Below are 15,769 nucleotides of genomic sequence, written 5' to 3' on the forward strand. Positions count from 1 at the left end.
ATGACATTTTTTAATCAATCAAAAAGTGTCAGTTGGCTCCTACTGTAACTGCCATGTTACAGGCTGTGCTTGGCAAGTTAGTAACTGACTGGCTGATAGTGTATCTCTCTCCACTCCAAAGCCTAGCACATCTGCCTTAATAACTTTTAAAAAGTTCAATAAATAAATTTTCCATTATTAACATTGTGCATTATAATACTAATCAATCATCTACTTTGTTGTACACATTTATGTTCCTAAGATATGGCTTTTAATGCCTTATGCTCTGCATTAAAAATATTCTCTGCCATAAATTAACACTTTTTTATTTAAATATGTGGCTAAAAGTGCAATTGAAATTGAAATAACTACTTGCTCCCATATAACTACTCGTCATTTTGGTCCAGTTTTACGAGATGTGTGCAGGTCTAATCTGACACTGCCTTGTACTGGCCAGTGTGAAAATATTCCTAACAATGTACAGTAGGAACATTCCTGCGCTTTGTTTCAGTCTTCTAGTCATACCCGTTCAAATCACTTTTAATTTCTGGCCGTTTTGTCTTGAACTGAAAAAAATCCATCAAAAAAAAAATGTCAAATATATTTTACAGAGATATGAAGGTAAATAAACACTAAGGGACTGATTAAGAGGTGGACAAAGTGCTATTGTTTGCACAGTTCAGCAATTATTCATGTGCATTTCCCTGACTATGCAACTCTATGTTGTTGTATAAGGGATCCCTGGCATTGGTAACAGCAACACAAAACCATGGTTGTTTCTGATTGGTTAATGAAATGTGGACTGAAGTGTATGCAAAAAAGGCCATTGAATGGCTTGTCATGGGAGTGTCCCGATGTGTCAATGCAAGCAGCTGTGTTCCCACTACAGGAACCATGTTTAGTCCAAGTTGATAAGAAGACACTTTGCCTGCCATTAGCTTCTGCAAGAGTCAGTGGTTTGATTGTTTAAAGATGGTGGCTTGCTTCAACCACCAGTGGATTAACATAATCCATTACCATTACATGTGGGCGTCTCAGGGCTTACACTTTCCGCTCAGGGGCGGAGATATCGTGAGGCAGCCCCCGCTGCTGCTTGGGGGAGCGGGGGCTGCGTGGGCGCTGTGTGCTGGTCCTGGACGGAGTCTGGACAGAGTCCAGAATACTTATGGGGCAGCGCAGGCAGCGGTAGCATAGTGGGGGTGCCGCCGCCGGACAAGTCAGTGTCCGGCTGCGGCACACTGACCACAGTTTGCCGGCTTCTGTGTGCTGACTTGTGCCACCTGCCCGGCCCCAGGCCGCCTGCCACTGCCCGCCGCTGCCCGTGCGCTCGCTCAGTCGGCACGGGCGCGGCCATGATGGTGAATCCGGATGTCATTTAAAAAAAATAAAAAAAAATGACTGTGGGCAAGAGAGCCAATGGGAGGGGGGTGGGCGGCAGGGGGCGTGGCCTATTCGTGTCAGACTGAGGCAGGGGAAGCAGCAGTGTCTGCTGGTCCTTGCCTCAGCTTCAATTGCTCCTATGCGTGTGATGTCATCACGTCACACGCTGGAGACTGGAGAGCCAGAGGAGCCGGGAAAACAGCAGAGGGAAGAACAGGGGAACAAGTCGCCCATCCCACCCAGTCAGTGACAAACTTCTGAATAAAAGAGGTTTGTTTTTTAAACCAGTGCTATTAAAAAAAAAAGTATTTTTTTCCATGTGTTTGCCTTACCGAAATGCCATGGGGGAAGGAAGGGGGGGGGGCGCAGTAAAATTTTTGGCAGGGGGGAGCAAAATTTATAGTTACGCCTCTGTTTCCGCTGCATGCAAATACACAAGGGGATGGCTGAAGCTAACTTCAGCCGTCAATCTGGAAAAAACTACAACAGGGAATGCTACTGCATCTACCTCTGAATCAGTCCATCACAGTGCAACAACTGATACAGTACTTTAGTTCTGGTAACAAGCATCTGCAATAAGATACACTTGCATTAAAATGTGAACAACCAATAGAAATACGTACCTCCTTCATGCTATCTATTTTTTCCAGTTTCGGAGTAAATTTGGTCAAATGTGGTACATTTGAGTCTGGGCTGTCAATTTGTTTTTTTGTTTCTCCAAACCTTTCAAAATTTACTAAAGAAGATAAAGAAGAAACTGAGTTATTACATATAGCAGTCAATTTGAGGGTAAATACTTGTAGACAGATTTTACTACCATAAAAAGATGGAAGAGCTGATTGGTCTGTGGAATATAAATGGCATTGCTTGGGGGTTATCATTCACAATGTGGTTATTAAGAGTTTAGTTGGGGATTTAGCTGATAGGGTAAAAAATAAGATCCCTGTTGTTAGGTAGGAATTTTCCAACAGAATGATAAGGGTAGGGGCTGAAGTTAGATAAAAAAAATAAAATGGGAGAGGTGATTACTTCCATGAGATTTTTCTTTTCTCAGGTTCCGGCGTATTTCCACCAAGGTCTGATGTTTAGGCTCTGTGCATGCATATATTACCATATGTGCGTGTGCGGGACCACTGTGAACAGTCGCCGAGGCATTCGCTCAGGAGGGGGGGACGTGATGGAGACAGGAAGGGGGCTGTGCCAGGGGGACACCCAGCATTTCCTGGGCGTGGATCAGCCCAGGAAAATGCTGGGCATCCCAATGTGTACGCAGGCGGGCAGCTGCCTGCCAGGGGTGGGTGGCTGACAACACAGGATGTCACCCGCCCACCTCGTTCTAGCACCCGGACACCGCAAAGACTGACTTATATTTGCGAACAGGGCGACCATCGAAAGATTCCGCCCCCGTATGCTCCCCTATGAATAGATGTTTATGCTAAACGTCCATTCGCAATGTGGCGGGGATTTCGCATGGCAGCTAACCAGCGAATTTACGCTGCTTAGGGAATCAACCAGAATCAAGCTCTTTGTTCCTGTTGAGTCTTACACATAGGTCAGATGTTGACTTCCATACTGCCAGTTTGCTGTGTTTTGTACTACTGATTTAGTTTATACAGTATTTATAGTAGAACAGGCTGTAACCAGGGCCAGAGCTACCATTAGGAAGCTTTAGGCAGTGGCATATGGGCCTAATTCAGACTTGAATGGCAAATTTGTTCTAAATGGCCCAAACCATGTGCACTGCAGGTGGGGCAGATGTAACATGTACAAAGAGAGTTAGATTTGAGTGAGGTCTGTTCAAACTGAAATCTAAATTGCTGTGTAAAAATAAAGAAGGCAGTATTTACCCTGCACAGAAACAAATAACTCACACAAATCTGACTCTCCCTGCACATGTTACATCAGACCCACCTGCAGTGCACATGGTTACCGTTTTGCCCACTATGAGAACAACTTTGTCCTAGGATCAGATCTGAATTAGGTCCTATGGGATGGCACTGAAGGGAACTGTACTTCAGTCAGTCCCTGTGTCTGTGTGTTGGCATCCATCTGTCACTGTGTCAGCATCTGTGCGTCAGCACCAGGGCTTAAGTGGTTCTGGAGAGGTGGTGGAACTCTTCTCCCCTGACACCGACACCCCCCATTAGGCACTCTTGGGCCAGTGCCAGGTTTTTTGACTATGTCCTAAAAACTATAAATTTGTGCCCTACCTCCCATACTTTATAAAGAAACAGTGGTCCACAATAGTACCCCCTATTTGGATTATTCCACACAGTAACACAATTGCATTCTCATTACACTGCATACTACATACTACACAGACACTGAAGTACAGTGAGGTATGGATCCTTGGATATACAACAACTAGGTCGACAAGCATTAGGTCAACACCACTAGGTCAACATGCATGAAGGTCAACATGACTGACGGTTGGCATGGTGTTATGACGACACAATCATTAGGTCGACATGGGGAAGGTTGACAGTCAAAAGGACGACATGGGGTTTTTCACCTTTTTTTTACAAAATGGTCAAAACCATGTGCACTGCAGGTGGGGCAGATGTAACATGTATAGAGAGAGAGTTAGATTTGTGTGAGTTATTTTGTTTCTGTGCAGGATAAATACTGGCTGCTTTATTCTTACACTGCAATTTAGATTTCAGTTTCAACACACCCCACCCAAATGTAACTCTCTCTGCACATGTAACATCTGCCCCACCTGCTGTGCACATGGTTTTGCCCATTTTGAGAACAAATTTGTACTGCAATCAGATCTGAATAAGGGCCAATGTCCTCCAGCAGCCACAATAACAAATCTTATTTTTAAACCAACTTTCTTTTCTAATGACAATGGCACCAACCCCTTTATCAAAATGGCAACTATGGGGTATCCCATATCCGGTGTCACATAACTAAGTAGCTGATGAATACATTTGCTATAAGTCCTATATATATATCTCAATTTATTTCTCAAAACAAATTGTGGCAATTAATTGTCTTAGATGATAGCTTATAAAATATGAGTTGTACTTACATGAAAATAAAGATGAATCCCAGTTAAACCGATTGTGGAAAAACCTGAATAGCAAGACAAAATGTCTACTGTTATTAGAGGATTAAGAGAGAAGCAAGGGATATATTTATATATAAAGAACTATGTTGTAGCCATTGAATAAATTATGAGAGGAAAACAGAAGAACATAATGTGAAAGATACAGCAATCATACAGGACAGGGCTGGCCAAACTGGTCCTCGAGATCTACTGTACCAATAGTCTACGTTTTCCAAATCACCTAGCTAGTGCACAGCTGTAGTCATTACTAACTGTCACATGTACGAACATGCTGTATTAACTCCCAGTGGCATCAAGAAGGGGGGGTGGGGGTACTTTTTACCCTGGCTGGGTCTGCTGGGTCCCCCTCCCTTGTTGCAGCCGGTCACCTCTCTCCCTCTGTGTGTGCAAGAAGGATCCCAGCCCGCACAAATTATCAATTTTTTTCCCCACACTGGTTTGGTCACCCAGCTCCCAGAGGCCACACTCCCATTGGTGTCCATGCCCCTTCAATTTTACCGGGGCCCGGGTGACCTGTCGGTGCCCCTGTTCTTTCCTACTATATATCCACAGGTTATCTGAAAAACATGAACTGTTGGTTGATCTTGAGGATACTGTAGGTTTGGCCACCCCTGATATAGGACATTGGGCGGTATTCAATGAGGCTGATTCGCCAGGTTTTTATGGCGATTTTGTGCTGTAAGGCGAATTTCTGACTAAAACGGTGAATCACCCTATTCAATGACCAGATGGCGAATACATTTCAAGGTTTTTTTCGCCATGATTCACAGAGTAGCAATCGCTATCTTTTTTATGGTGAAGTGGAATGTGAACTTTTAAAATAAAGTGTTTTGTTTTTTACATTTGGTGTAAAAAAATCAGGAATTTTATTCTGAGGAGGGGCATGCTATTTTTATTCATGTGCTGTAAGCACATGAATATATATTTAATTTAAAAAATATATATATATTTTTTTACACAGACCAGCCAGCAGGGGGCCGGAGCCGAGCCGCTTTTTAGATATTCATATATTCACTTCACCCGATCATTACATATTCATGATCGGGTGTAGTGAATATGCCCGGTCCCCTGCTGGCACCCCCGGGGGGCAGCCTGTGCTGCCTGGCACCCGGGGAGCCCACCTCCCCCCACAAACGTTCTGGGGCAGGCAGGGAGACTTCTATCTCCCTGCCTGCCACCGTCCTCAGGCTCCCTGCGGCGTCCGCCGCAGGAGCTCAAATTCGCCAGTCAGGGGCAGCGAGCCCCTGACTCGTTGAATACCGGAGCCGGCGAGGCTCCGGAACGCAGCGAGCAGTGGCGAATGTGCAGCGAATCCTAAACAGGATTCGCTGCACGTCGCCGGTATTCACATTGAATACAGCCCTATGCCTATCTTGCTATGTACAGGTTTACAGCATGTCCATCCATCTATGTCAGGTGCCTTAAGTCACATAAATGACTTTATGTGACTTAAGGGGGAGATTTATTTATTTAAAGCTTTGAAAGAGATAACACTAATAAATCTCCCACTTTTGGTAACAGGGGAGGGAGAAGCAGTGGCGTAACTATAAAATCAGCGCAACACACCATTATCACCAGCCATTTTATCACTTCACCAGGCTTAATAAATCTGCCCCATATAGTCTCAGAATCTGTATAGATTACAGCCATGGCTTTCCAAAATGCCAAATGCTGTTGTGATTGGTAAACAGATAGATATACAAGTGTCACATATCAAATGAGTCAGCACAGTATCCTGGTATGTTCTAGTTGTCCAATGCTATTAGAGTTACATGGGACCTGTCAGATCAGTCACGCTAGGCATCCCACTCTGCTGCCTCACATGATGACTTCTACTTCCACAATTTGCAACTATGTCATACAGTAAAAGAACAACGCATACTTTATACCAGTAATGTCAGTATGACTTATGGGGCCAGGTGTAATTTGCATAATATAAAATTATACAGAGCAGCAGTGATAGGCTTTCAGCGGGTGGCACTGACCTATTTGCTAGTCTGCAAGTATACACAGCCTAGCAAACAGGTCTGAAATGAATCAGGCCCTATGTTATTATTACAGACACTATAGAATATAAGTTTAAAGTACACACTAAGAGAAGTCACTCACTCATCGGTATCATCATCATTATCTTCATGATAATTATAAAATATCCTTTGTTGATAGAAGCGTACTCCCAACCAGATGCCCAGTAGCAGCAGGACGATGAATGCCAAAGTTCCAAATAATATCCCAAAGAAAGTATTCAGGTTCAAGGAGAGGCTCTCACACTGAGGTCCAGATGTGTGATATAGTGCAAAGGGGCGACAGCTGAAATAAGTGCAGAATGTGGAAAAATGCTTATAACGGTTTTCTATACTGTAACTTTTTAAGTCAGAAAATAAATGTATTTGATATCACAAAAGGACATACACTGTACATGAAACAAGTGATACATGAAATCCAATACTATCACTCTATTCATGCACTACTACTGTATATATGCCTTTTGTAGTGCATTGATAGTATTCTTGTAAATGTGTAATGTGCTTCAGTGGAGAACAAAGGACAAAAAAAAACATGAAAACAAAGGGTAAGGGTACAAACTGGATTCTAACTGGAAGATGGCAGAGCTGAAATGCCAGGGGTGGCTCAGAGCTGTCAGTTTATATATAATTAAATACCTGCATGGTGTTCTTGCATTCGATGCAACCACACCAGACTAGACTTTTAAAGACACCCACTGGACAGCTGCTGAACTATAATCTTCCAGTAGCAGCCAATCTCAGAGGGACCTCCTGGCGCCTCTGATTTCTGGTTCCCTCCCCCAATCATAGCAGCCTGGCATCACCCCCAACTTCAGATATCGGGCCAGATGCACTAAGCTTCAAAAGTGATACAATGGAGAGTGATAAACAGCCAGCCAATCAGCTGATTGGCTGGCTGTTTATCACTCTCCATTTTATCATTTTTGAAGCTTAGTGCATCTGGCCCATCATCAGTCATGGGCGAATTATATTAGTATTTAATCCCCTCACACCTATTTTAACCACTTAAAAATTGAATGCCTCCCCCTAAATCATTAAATGTTCTTTGAAAAGATACACCTATATTAACCACTTAACTGGCTAATAATGTTTTCCAAAAACCACTTAGATATTGCCATTTTTTTATGATTGCATTATAATATGTTTTAAATACCGGTAGATGTTGTAAACCTAATGCAATCATACAAAAATGTCAGTTAAGTGGTTAATATAGGTGTGAGAATAAGTCATTCTAGTAAACATATAAATAGATATATTTTCAAAGAGCATTTATTGATTTACATTTTCATCTTTTGACTTCAAGTTTGAGAATATTTAAAGGTGCCCATACACGGTGCGATGATCGCAAACCCGTTATGTGCTGGATCGCATCGCAATGCATGTGTTTTGCATGCAATGGGATGTGATCAGAAGGCAGTATGCAGCACATACTTTTTGTACTGTGCGATGGGATGCCCGCGGGAGCACGCATTGCATCGCACCGCAAATGGGCACCTTGAGTCCTTTATCGCTGATGCAGGTCGAAACCATACAAAGACACCTGTCATTTTGCCAAAAAAACATAATTCATGATCAACATGTTTTTGGAACCGTGCTGAATTTTTCATGTAGCCAAAAAAATAGACACTTTAAATGAATAAGTTGAATCGGAGTCATCCTTAAAACGTAAAAAAGTGCAGTTTTCTCACCTAGGCACCAGTTGAATTCCCTCCTTAGAGGCTGTTGGAGTGGTATGGTATTCCACTTTGTGTCCAGCTCTGCATCTCTATCTTTGTGATGTAATATTATGTTTGCGATGTTGTTTGTTTTTTTGCATGCCATTTCAGAGTGACTATGTAAAAACCGGACCGGACTAAACCCCGGACTGCCGGACAGGACATCAAAATCTGCAGTCCGGAGCTCGTAGGGTCCGGTCCGGGGGGGTGTCCTGTCCAGGGGTGTCTTGTCCGGGGGGGTCCCCTGTGATAGCTATCACCAGGGACATGGGGGAGGGGAGATTACAGCCTCCCCAGCTGGTCCGGACCGTCCAGTTTTTGCTACATGCCCGGACCATACAGGGAGGCTTTATTCTACCCCCCCCCCCTCCTCTACTTGGTGACAGGTGTGACAGGCAGCCCCCCCGGACAGGACACCCCCGGACAGGACACCCCCCGGACCGGAGGCTACAAGCTACAAAATGCAGAGTTTGATGTCCGGTCCGGCGGTCCGGAGGTTTTGTGTTGGTCCGGTTTTCACCCATACCCCATTTCAGACCCCACTCCATCCCTGCTGATAGCAAATGGCTTTCTACCCTAAATGCTTTGTAAATGCTATATAAATTGCTTGATTCTTTCAGATAGGATCAGTGGCGTAACAATAAAGGGTGCAGGGGATGCAGTTGCTATGGGGCCCGGCGGGTTGGGGGGCCCAAAGCCAAGCTAGCAATCCCCTGCACCCTCTTTAAATTAGCGCTGTTGTCCCGTGCCCCCAGTGACTGTCCTTTCCGCACAGAAATAGAATGAAGGCAGCGTAACTGAAACGCAGCGCAGCGCTGGTGGAGGCGGTCCAGCTACTACTGCCTAGTGACAAGCCAGACAGCGCGAAATACAAGAGTGTGCTGTGCTGTCTGACCTGTCCTGCTTCCGGGGCTGATGACAGAGACCCGGCGCGTAGTGTGTGTGTGTGCGCAGCGGTGTGAAAAACCAGAAGTGTGCTCTGGAGTCCTGAGATGCGGGAACCCGGCCATGCGGTGCAGAGACCCAGTGGTAGCCTGGCACTGGTGAGTGGAACCCAGTGCTGCCGAGGTACAGTGCCACCTTTCCTCTTGGAGGGGGAGGGGAGGGGGGATTTGGGGAGGTACAAGGATGCACACTGCGCCGTCTATACTGGGGGGGGGGGGCTCTCCTGCTCTCTTTCCCCCTGCCACTGCTCCTTCTCTCGACCCAATCTCCCACTCCACTCTCACCTCTTTATCCCCCTCTCTTTATCTCTCTCTCTGCCCATAGACTTTATCCTCTCTTCTCCCCACTTCTTTCCCCATGCTCCCCCTCTCACTCTCTTTCCTCCTTCTCTCTGACAGACTCCATCCCCTTTTTTTACCTGTGCTCTCATACCCCCACCACACACCCTCTCTATAGCCCTATCTCTCCCCAATACCCTCTCCGATGGTCTCACCCCCACCCCTCTACCTGGCACAGTCTCACACTCTCTCCTGGACGCCCATTCTATCTTTAGCCCCGTTTGACCCTCTCTTCCTCTCCCTCTGTCTCTCGCTGACCCCCTCTCTTTCTCTCACTGATATTCTCTCTCCCCCCATCTCCCGCTAACACTCTCACTCCTACTCGCCTCCTCCCTTTCCCTCTTGCTCTTCTCTCTTTCCCTCTCATTCTCTCTCTCCCCCTCATTTTCCATATTGCCCTCTCCCCCTTTCTCTCTCCCCTACACCCACTGTCTCTTAGTCTATCACTATTTCTCCCCCACACCCCCACAATGGGCATTGTAGTGACAATTGGGGGAGGGGGGCCCTTCCAACATTTTGTTATGGGGCCCATATCCTTCTTGTTACGCCCCTGGATAGGATGTCCACTTACTTGCATTTATATTCTCCATCAATGAGTTCACAGATGCCATTATTCTTACAGTATGAAATGAGAATGCAATTCAAAACACATTCAAAAGTTTCATTATTTAGGGTGTAGTTATCGGAATTACAGCTAGCCAGTGTCTTCAGCTCATCTAAAGTCACTAAAGAAAGAAGATGACAATTATCAGCCAACAAGCTTCTCTCAACTTTAATACACATAGGGCAGGGCTGGGCAACACCGGCCCTCCAGATGTTGATGAACTACACATCCCAGGATGCTTTGTATTAGTTTTGCTATGTGGCCATGCTGAAACTGATGCAAGGCATGCTGGGATGTGTAGTTCATCAACATCTGTAGGGCCGGTGTTGCCCAGCCCTGACATAGGGGGTAACCAATTATTACTAAATTCAAATTGGAGGCAAAGGTTTTTCACTATTTTTCCAATGTTTCCCCAATGTTTTTTTGGTAGGTGGTAGTGACCTTTTAGCAATAATGGTGAAAGAGGAATGGGATATCACCCATTTATTAAAGTCTCACTGTGTGTTTACTAATGTGTTTTTTTTTTTAATACATTTCACTATATTATCATTTTTGTTTTATTGGTATTTTTCAGATATGTGCAGCACCTTTTTGTCTAAGTAAATTCTGCAGCAGATACAATTTTCTTAGTCTATAAATGTATACTGTATAATTATACAGAACCACTTAGCTCTCTTATCACACTAAAGGCGGGAAGTACTTAAACCTAAAATGTGTGAAAAAATGCCATTTACAGGGTTTTTATCACTTTTTCCATATGTACCGAGCCCCAGAATGTGATGCCTGGTGGGTAACACCATCTTTGATTATAAATCACAAAGGATATCAGAGTATTAATAGTTGTAATAGAAAAAGCGTGACAAGGGGAAATTAAAAAGATTTTGAGTGTCTAATTTTTCCATCTTAATGGCATATTTAGATGCCCAACATTAATCAGGTTTTATTGTTTTTGGGCGCACAAGCATATTGAGCATGCCTCACACAGGCAGTGTTAACCATGTAAAACAGATGAACTCATCTAAAGTCCATCTTTTGGTGTCCAAAAGCTGACTAACCCACCTTCTAAGAGGGAAAACAATTACCCCCCATTAGTTTAATAATTTTATGGCTTAAGACATACACTTCAAAATAGCTGCACGAAAACTGCTCTAAAAGCCATTACTGTAGGTCAGGGATAGCCAATTCCAGTCCTTGAGAGCTACTGTACCAACAGTTAATGATTTCCATGTCTCCACATAGAATCACAAGTGAAGTATTTAGCTCCACCTGTGGATCTTTTAAAATGTGTCAGTCAGTAATGAGTGCACCTGTGTACCTGTGAGGTGAGCTGGAAAACGTGAACTGTTGGTAGCTCTCGAGGATTGGATTTGGCTACCCCTGCTGTAGGCATGGCCGTAACTAGAGGGGAGCTAGGGGGTCAGGTGACCCGGGCGCAGGATAGGGTGGGGGCATTAGGGGAGGAGCAAGTTGTCTGGTGCCTGTTCTGATGGCTGATGGTGCAGTACCCTGTGCTACAGGCAGCAACCTCCTCCCCCCCCCCCAGCAGTCAGAAAATGTGGTGGCGATAAAAGATCAGCAGGCCGGGTGGCTGTAAACGTGGCGGCGGGGATGCTGTGGGCTCCCGGCAGTGCAGGAGATATCGACAGGGAGGGGTGTGGTCGGCACAGAGGACGGCAACCTGGCCCCACTGGAGCAGCATCTACAGTAAGTATTATTATGCTGTGTATTACAGCTATATCATTTACAACACCTATTTGCTGATTGAGCTGCATGTATTGAATGCAATCTGTATGTATACATGCAGCTCAGAGCGTATACTGTAGATGCCGCTCCTGTGTGACTGGGATGTGCCATGTACCCTTGTGACCCTATGTTGTGGGGGGGAGGGGGGGGTTGGGGAGGAAGGACACCAAATTACTGCATTGACCCGGGCGACAGAAATCCTAGTTTCGGCCCTGCTGTAGGTGATTATAAAATAATATGAAAAGGTTTCAAATTATTTTAGTCCCAATAATGTTGACAAATCAGCCCCATATTGATGTACTTCAGAAATCTTACATTTGTCACCATCTGTGATGTTAGAAACTGTTAGGTCCACTGAGCGTTTGCGGTTATCAGCATTTTTCTCAAGATACTCCACCAGTTGATCATTTAGAAATGTAATTATTTGAATATTTGCCAAATAAGTAAATCGAGCAATGAATATTGCAGAATAACCAGAAGGGAAAATCCTGGAATAAAAAAAGATGTCAAATAAATCATAAAAACATTTAAAGAAAACACAATTGTAGTTGGGAAATTCTGGTTTTAATGTATTGTGTAATGTATTCTTTGATAAATATAATTTCGTACCTTAATTACAATATACTGTTAAAATGCACAATTTATGATCACTGATGGAAAAGGCTTGTGAGGTCTTGTTCTACTACATGTTTTTAAATATTGTATCATCTGCATTAATTGGTTCCAGTTGTAAGGTCGACAGTGTCTTTGCCAACAGTCAATAAGTCGACCACTACTGGTTGAGAGGCAAAAGGTCTACTTGCACTAGGACGACATTGACAGAAGGTTGATACAAGCAATAGGTCGACATGGCAACGGTCGGCCCATGAAAAGGTCTATATGAGTTTTTCACAATGTTTTTCTTTAAGATAACTTGTTCATACTTTACAATCTACGTGGACTTCAATTGAGGACAGCAAAGTGTGCGTAGCGGAGCAAAGTTGAGCCCCTGATTTACAGAACCCCCAATTCATACTGTATGTGAGCCCTGTAGTTTGCTAGCTAAAGCTAAAGCTGGCGCAATTATCACATGGCTCACTACGATCTTTTTCACTTTTTGTTCAGTAAATTTGGCCAGATCGGATTTCCAATAAGTATGTAAAATGTGATCTAGCTACTATAAAATGCAAATTAAGGGGTTTGGAGCAGTTTTTAACAGAAAATGCTCCAAAAGCCATTTTATACATTCCAGCAAAACTAAAATAATGGTAAAAATGGTACAAAACCTTAGTTCACATTATTTTAGTAAAAATAATGTTGATAAATGGACCCCAATAGAGAAAAGGGCATAAAAATATTCAATATTAATAGCCAAGGATTAAGGTTGTAATGAGAAATTGATGGCCATACTACCCCCTGTAGTAAATGTATGAGGTGCTCCAGAAAATATTAGGGATAATACAATTTTTTTCTACTAAAAAAGTGGAGCAGGATGGAAATGCCCTTCGACCCTCTCACTCGGCATTACAGTATGTTGTATATTAATTTAAAAAGTATATTTGCAACAACAAACCAAACACTTCATTGACATTAGACTCCCTCTTTTGTGGCTAAAGTGCTTAGTCAGTTTGAACCCATACAAAATCAATTTTTGAAGGGATTACCTTTGATCATAAATGAGGAGGTTGGTGATGGTGTTTATTTAAACTGCTGGTAGCTGTTACTGTACAAGTTATTATTATTTTACAGGGTTTTGTCAGATTTTGGTAAATATCTTGCATGGACTTGCTGCAAATGATAACAGGGAGGGGTTGCCTAGAGGGTTAACGTCCCTATCTCTACTTATCTTTACTAATTTGGGTAAAAATCATTACATACATAAGTGGTGACTACTTTTCTAGGTCTTATGCTAAGGCATGAGCATGGCCTCCTTTTTATCACGGACAAACATGCTCATCATCAACATCCTTATTAGCATCAGAAACACAAATATCCCTCATCTTGTTGCAATTCCACACTAGCATCCTTAGGGGGGTATTCCATGTACCGCCACTATTTCCAACGGGGGAAATAGCGGCGGCTCCTTATTCAATGCTGTCATTAGTGACAGCATTGAAGATGGATCACGGCAGAATGGACCCGACTTTAGAAGCTGTCGGGCCCTTTCTTCCGATAACGGCCGTGGAATTCGCGATCCCAGATGCAGATCTCCAATCCACGGCCGTTTTTGCGGCCACTCCCCCTTTGCACCGATCAGCAGGCGGGACATTGAATCCCGCCTGTTCCTCAGCTGTTGGGCTGACCGCAAATGGGCCAGGATCATGGCTATTGGCAGGGATCGACAGCCGTAATCCTAGATTGAATACCCCCCTTAATGTCTATGTGACCAGCTTTACTTGTACGGCTTATTTCTACATATTCAGAGGGTGTAGAAATGGTGAAAAGAGGCTTCTCCATGAGTTCAGTGTCAGAAAAGTCAGACTAATAAATACAGTAGCTAATGTGGACATCCCTAAACGTTAATCTAGTATTTGTGAACACACACTTTGGGGCAGATGTAATAAGCCTTAACAAGAGATAAAAGCAAGGGTGATGAGGAGAGATAAACGTCCAGCCAATCAGCTCCTTACTGACTCTTTTCAAACACAGGCTGTAACATGGCAGTTGGCAGGTGATTGGCTGGATGTTTATCTCTCCTTATCACCCTTGCATTTATCTCTTGTTAAAGTTTAATACATCTGCCCCTTTATTATTATTTAGCCTTATTGTTCTGTTTTATTATTATTATTATTATTATTATTATTATTATTATTATTATTATTATTTGTCTATATTAAAGGTGTGACACCTCTACCATACTCAGAATGAGAAGGTGTATGAATCATCATCGTCATATGAGGTTATAAATTGCTTCATGACTGTATAATAGACATTATTCTAGTCATGAAGCAGTGGTAGCACTAGCAGGACTACAACTTGCAAACAAAGGCTGTGGCTTTAGCCTTAATTTTTAACCTTGAAACTGGTCGTGGCATCTGGCATATGCTATGTTACCATTGGATGTGGCATGGCAAGTATGATCATGGTGTGGCATATAGGGGGCATATAAGCATGTGCAATGATGCCAATTAGTGAAATGTTGGCATGCCTGCAAAAGCACAGCCATAATGATGTGATGCAGTGGGAATGTCATGACATCACCCCTTTCTGACTTCAGGGGGGTTATATGCAGGTTCGGGGGTGGAAGACATGGTCACACGTTCAGGGGGGTGGGGGGCAGTAGAGTCACTCAATTTTTGGGATTAAAGACTTTTATATAAATATGCGTAGGATGCTCTCACTTCCCTGATCCTGCAAAGCCTGGGTTAGGGAATCAGATATTAAACATGTTGAATTTTTCTGATTTGCTGATCTGAAATGATTGGCATTGACCTATTAAAAATGGCCATTGCTTAACGGAACGGATCAGGTAAATGTACAGCTGGTGTTTGGGCTCCTTAAAGCAGATACAACTTACTGTGGGATTTCCATTTCACTGGTATTACTAAAAAGAGACGTCACATTCACGGGTGCTTTATTCAGAATATTTTGTATCTGCAAAAGAGAAAAAACAAAACTGTGTAGTGTGTATAAAATTCATGTGCACATCATTTGTCTATAGCGGAGATATGTGTTTGGATACCTCTTAATGCAACATACAGTCACAGTGTAAAAGGAGATAGCCTACTAGAACAACAATGCTGTACTACATCAAATAAACAAGGAATTCTGCCCTGTTACAGATGGTCGGGGGTTCACTCCATAGTGGGAGGAATGGGGACAGGCAGGGGGTAGAAGCAGGGGCACACCCAGCATGCGTGTCTATGCCTGCTTGGGCGGACAACTGAATTTGGCAATCTGTGGCCATAATAAAAGACAATCTAGCAGAATGGGTGAAAAAACGCAAGGGGATGTGTTAGTGTACACATCCCCTTGCATGTTAGAGA

The 15,769-nt window shown here is 43.5% G+C and overlaps 1 protein-coding gene across 1 annotated transcript in view; it reads right to left on the bottom strand.

Annotated features, from left to right (window-relative positions):
* The window catches only part of MUC4 (mucin 4, cell surface associated), an 87,358-nt gene continuing 71,589 nt past the window's right edge, over positions 1-15,769 (bottom strand). Inside the window, exons 34-40 of the mRNA XM_083177495.1 lie at positions 15,301-15,377; positions 12,120-12,292; positions 10,029-10,182; positions 6,542-6,742; positions 4,394-4,437; positions 1,983-2,095; positions 1-545 (exon numbers count right to left, since the gene is read on the bottom strand). Of these exons, the coding sequence (XP_083033621.1) occupies positions 495-545; positions 1,983-2,095; positions 4,394-4,437; positions 6,542-6,742; positions 10,029-10,182; positions 12,120-12,292; positions 15,301-15,377 (813 nt within the window). The 3' untranslated portion in view covers positions 1-494. The remainder of the gene's footprint in view (positions 546-1,982; positions 2,096-4,393; positions 4,438-6,541; positions 6,743-10,028; positions 10,183-12,119; positions 12,293-15,300; positions 15,378-15,769) is intronic.

The sequence above is a fragment of the Crinia signifera genome, chromosome 3 (assembly GCF_055691185.1).
Source record: "Crinia signifera chromosome 3, ASM5569118v1, whole genome shotgun sequence".
In the NCBI taxonomy this organism is placed as follows: Eukaryota; Metazoa; Chordata; class Amphibia; order Anura; family Myobatrachidae; genus Crinia; species Crinia signifera.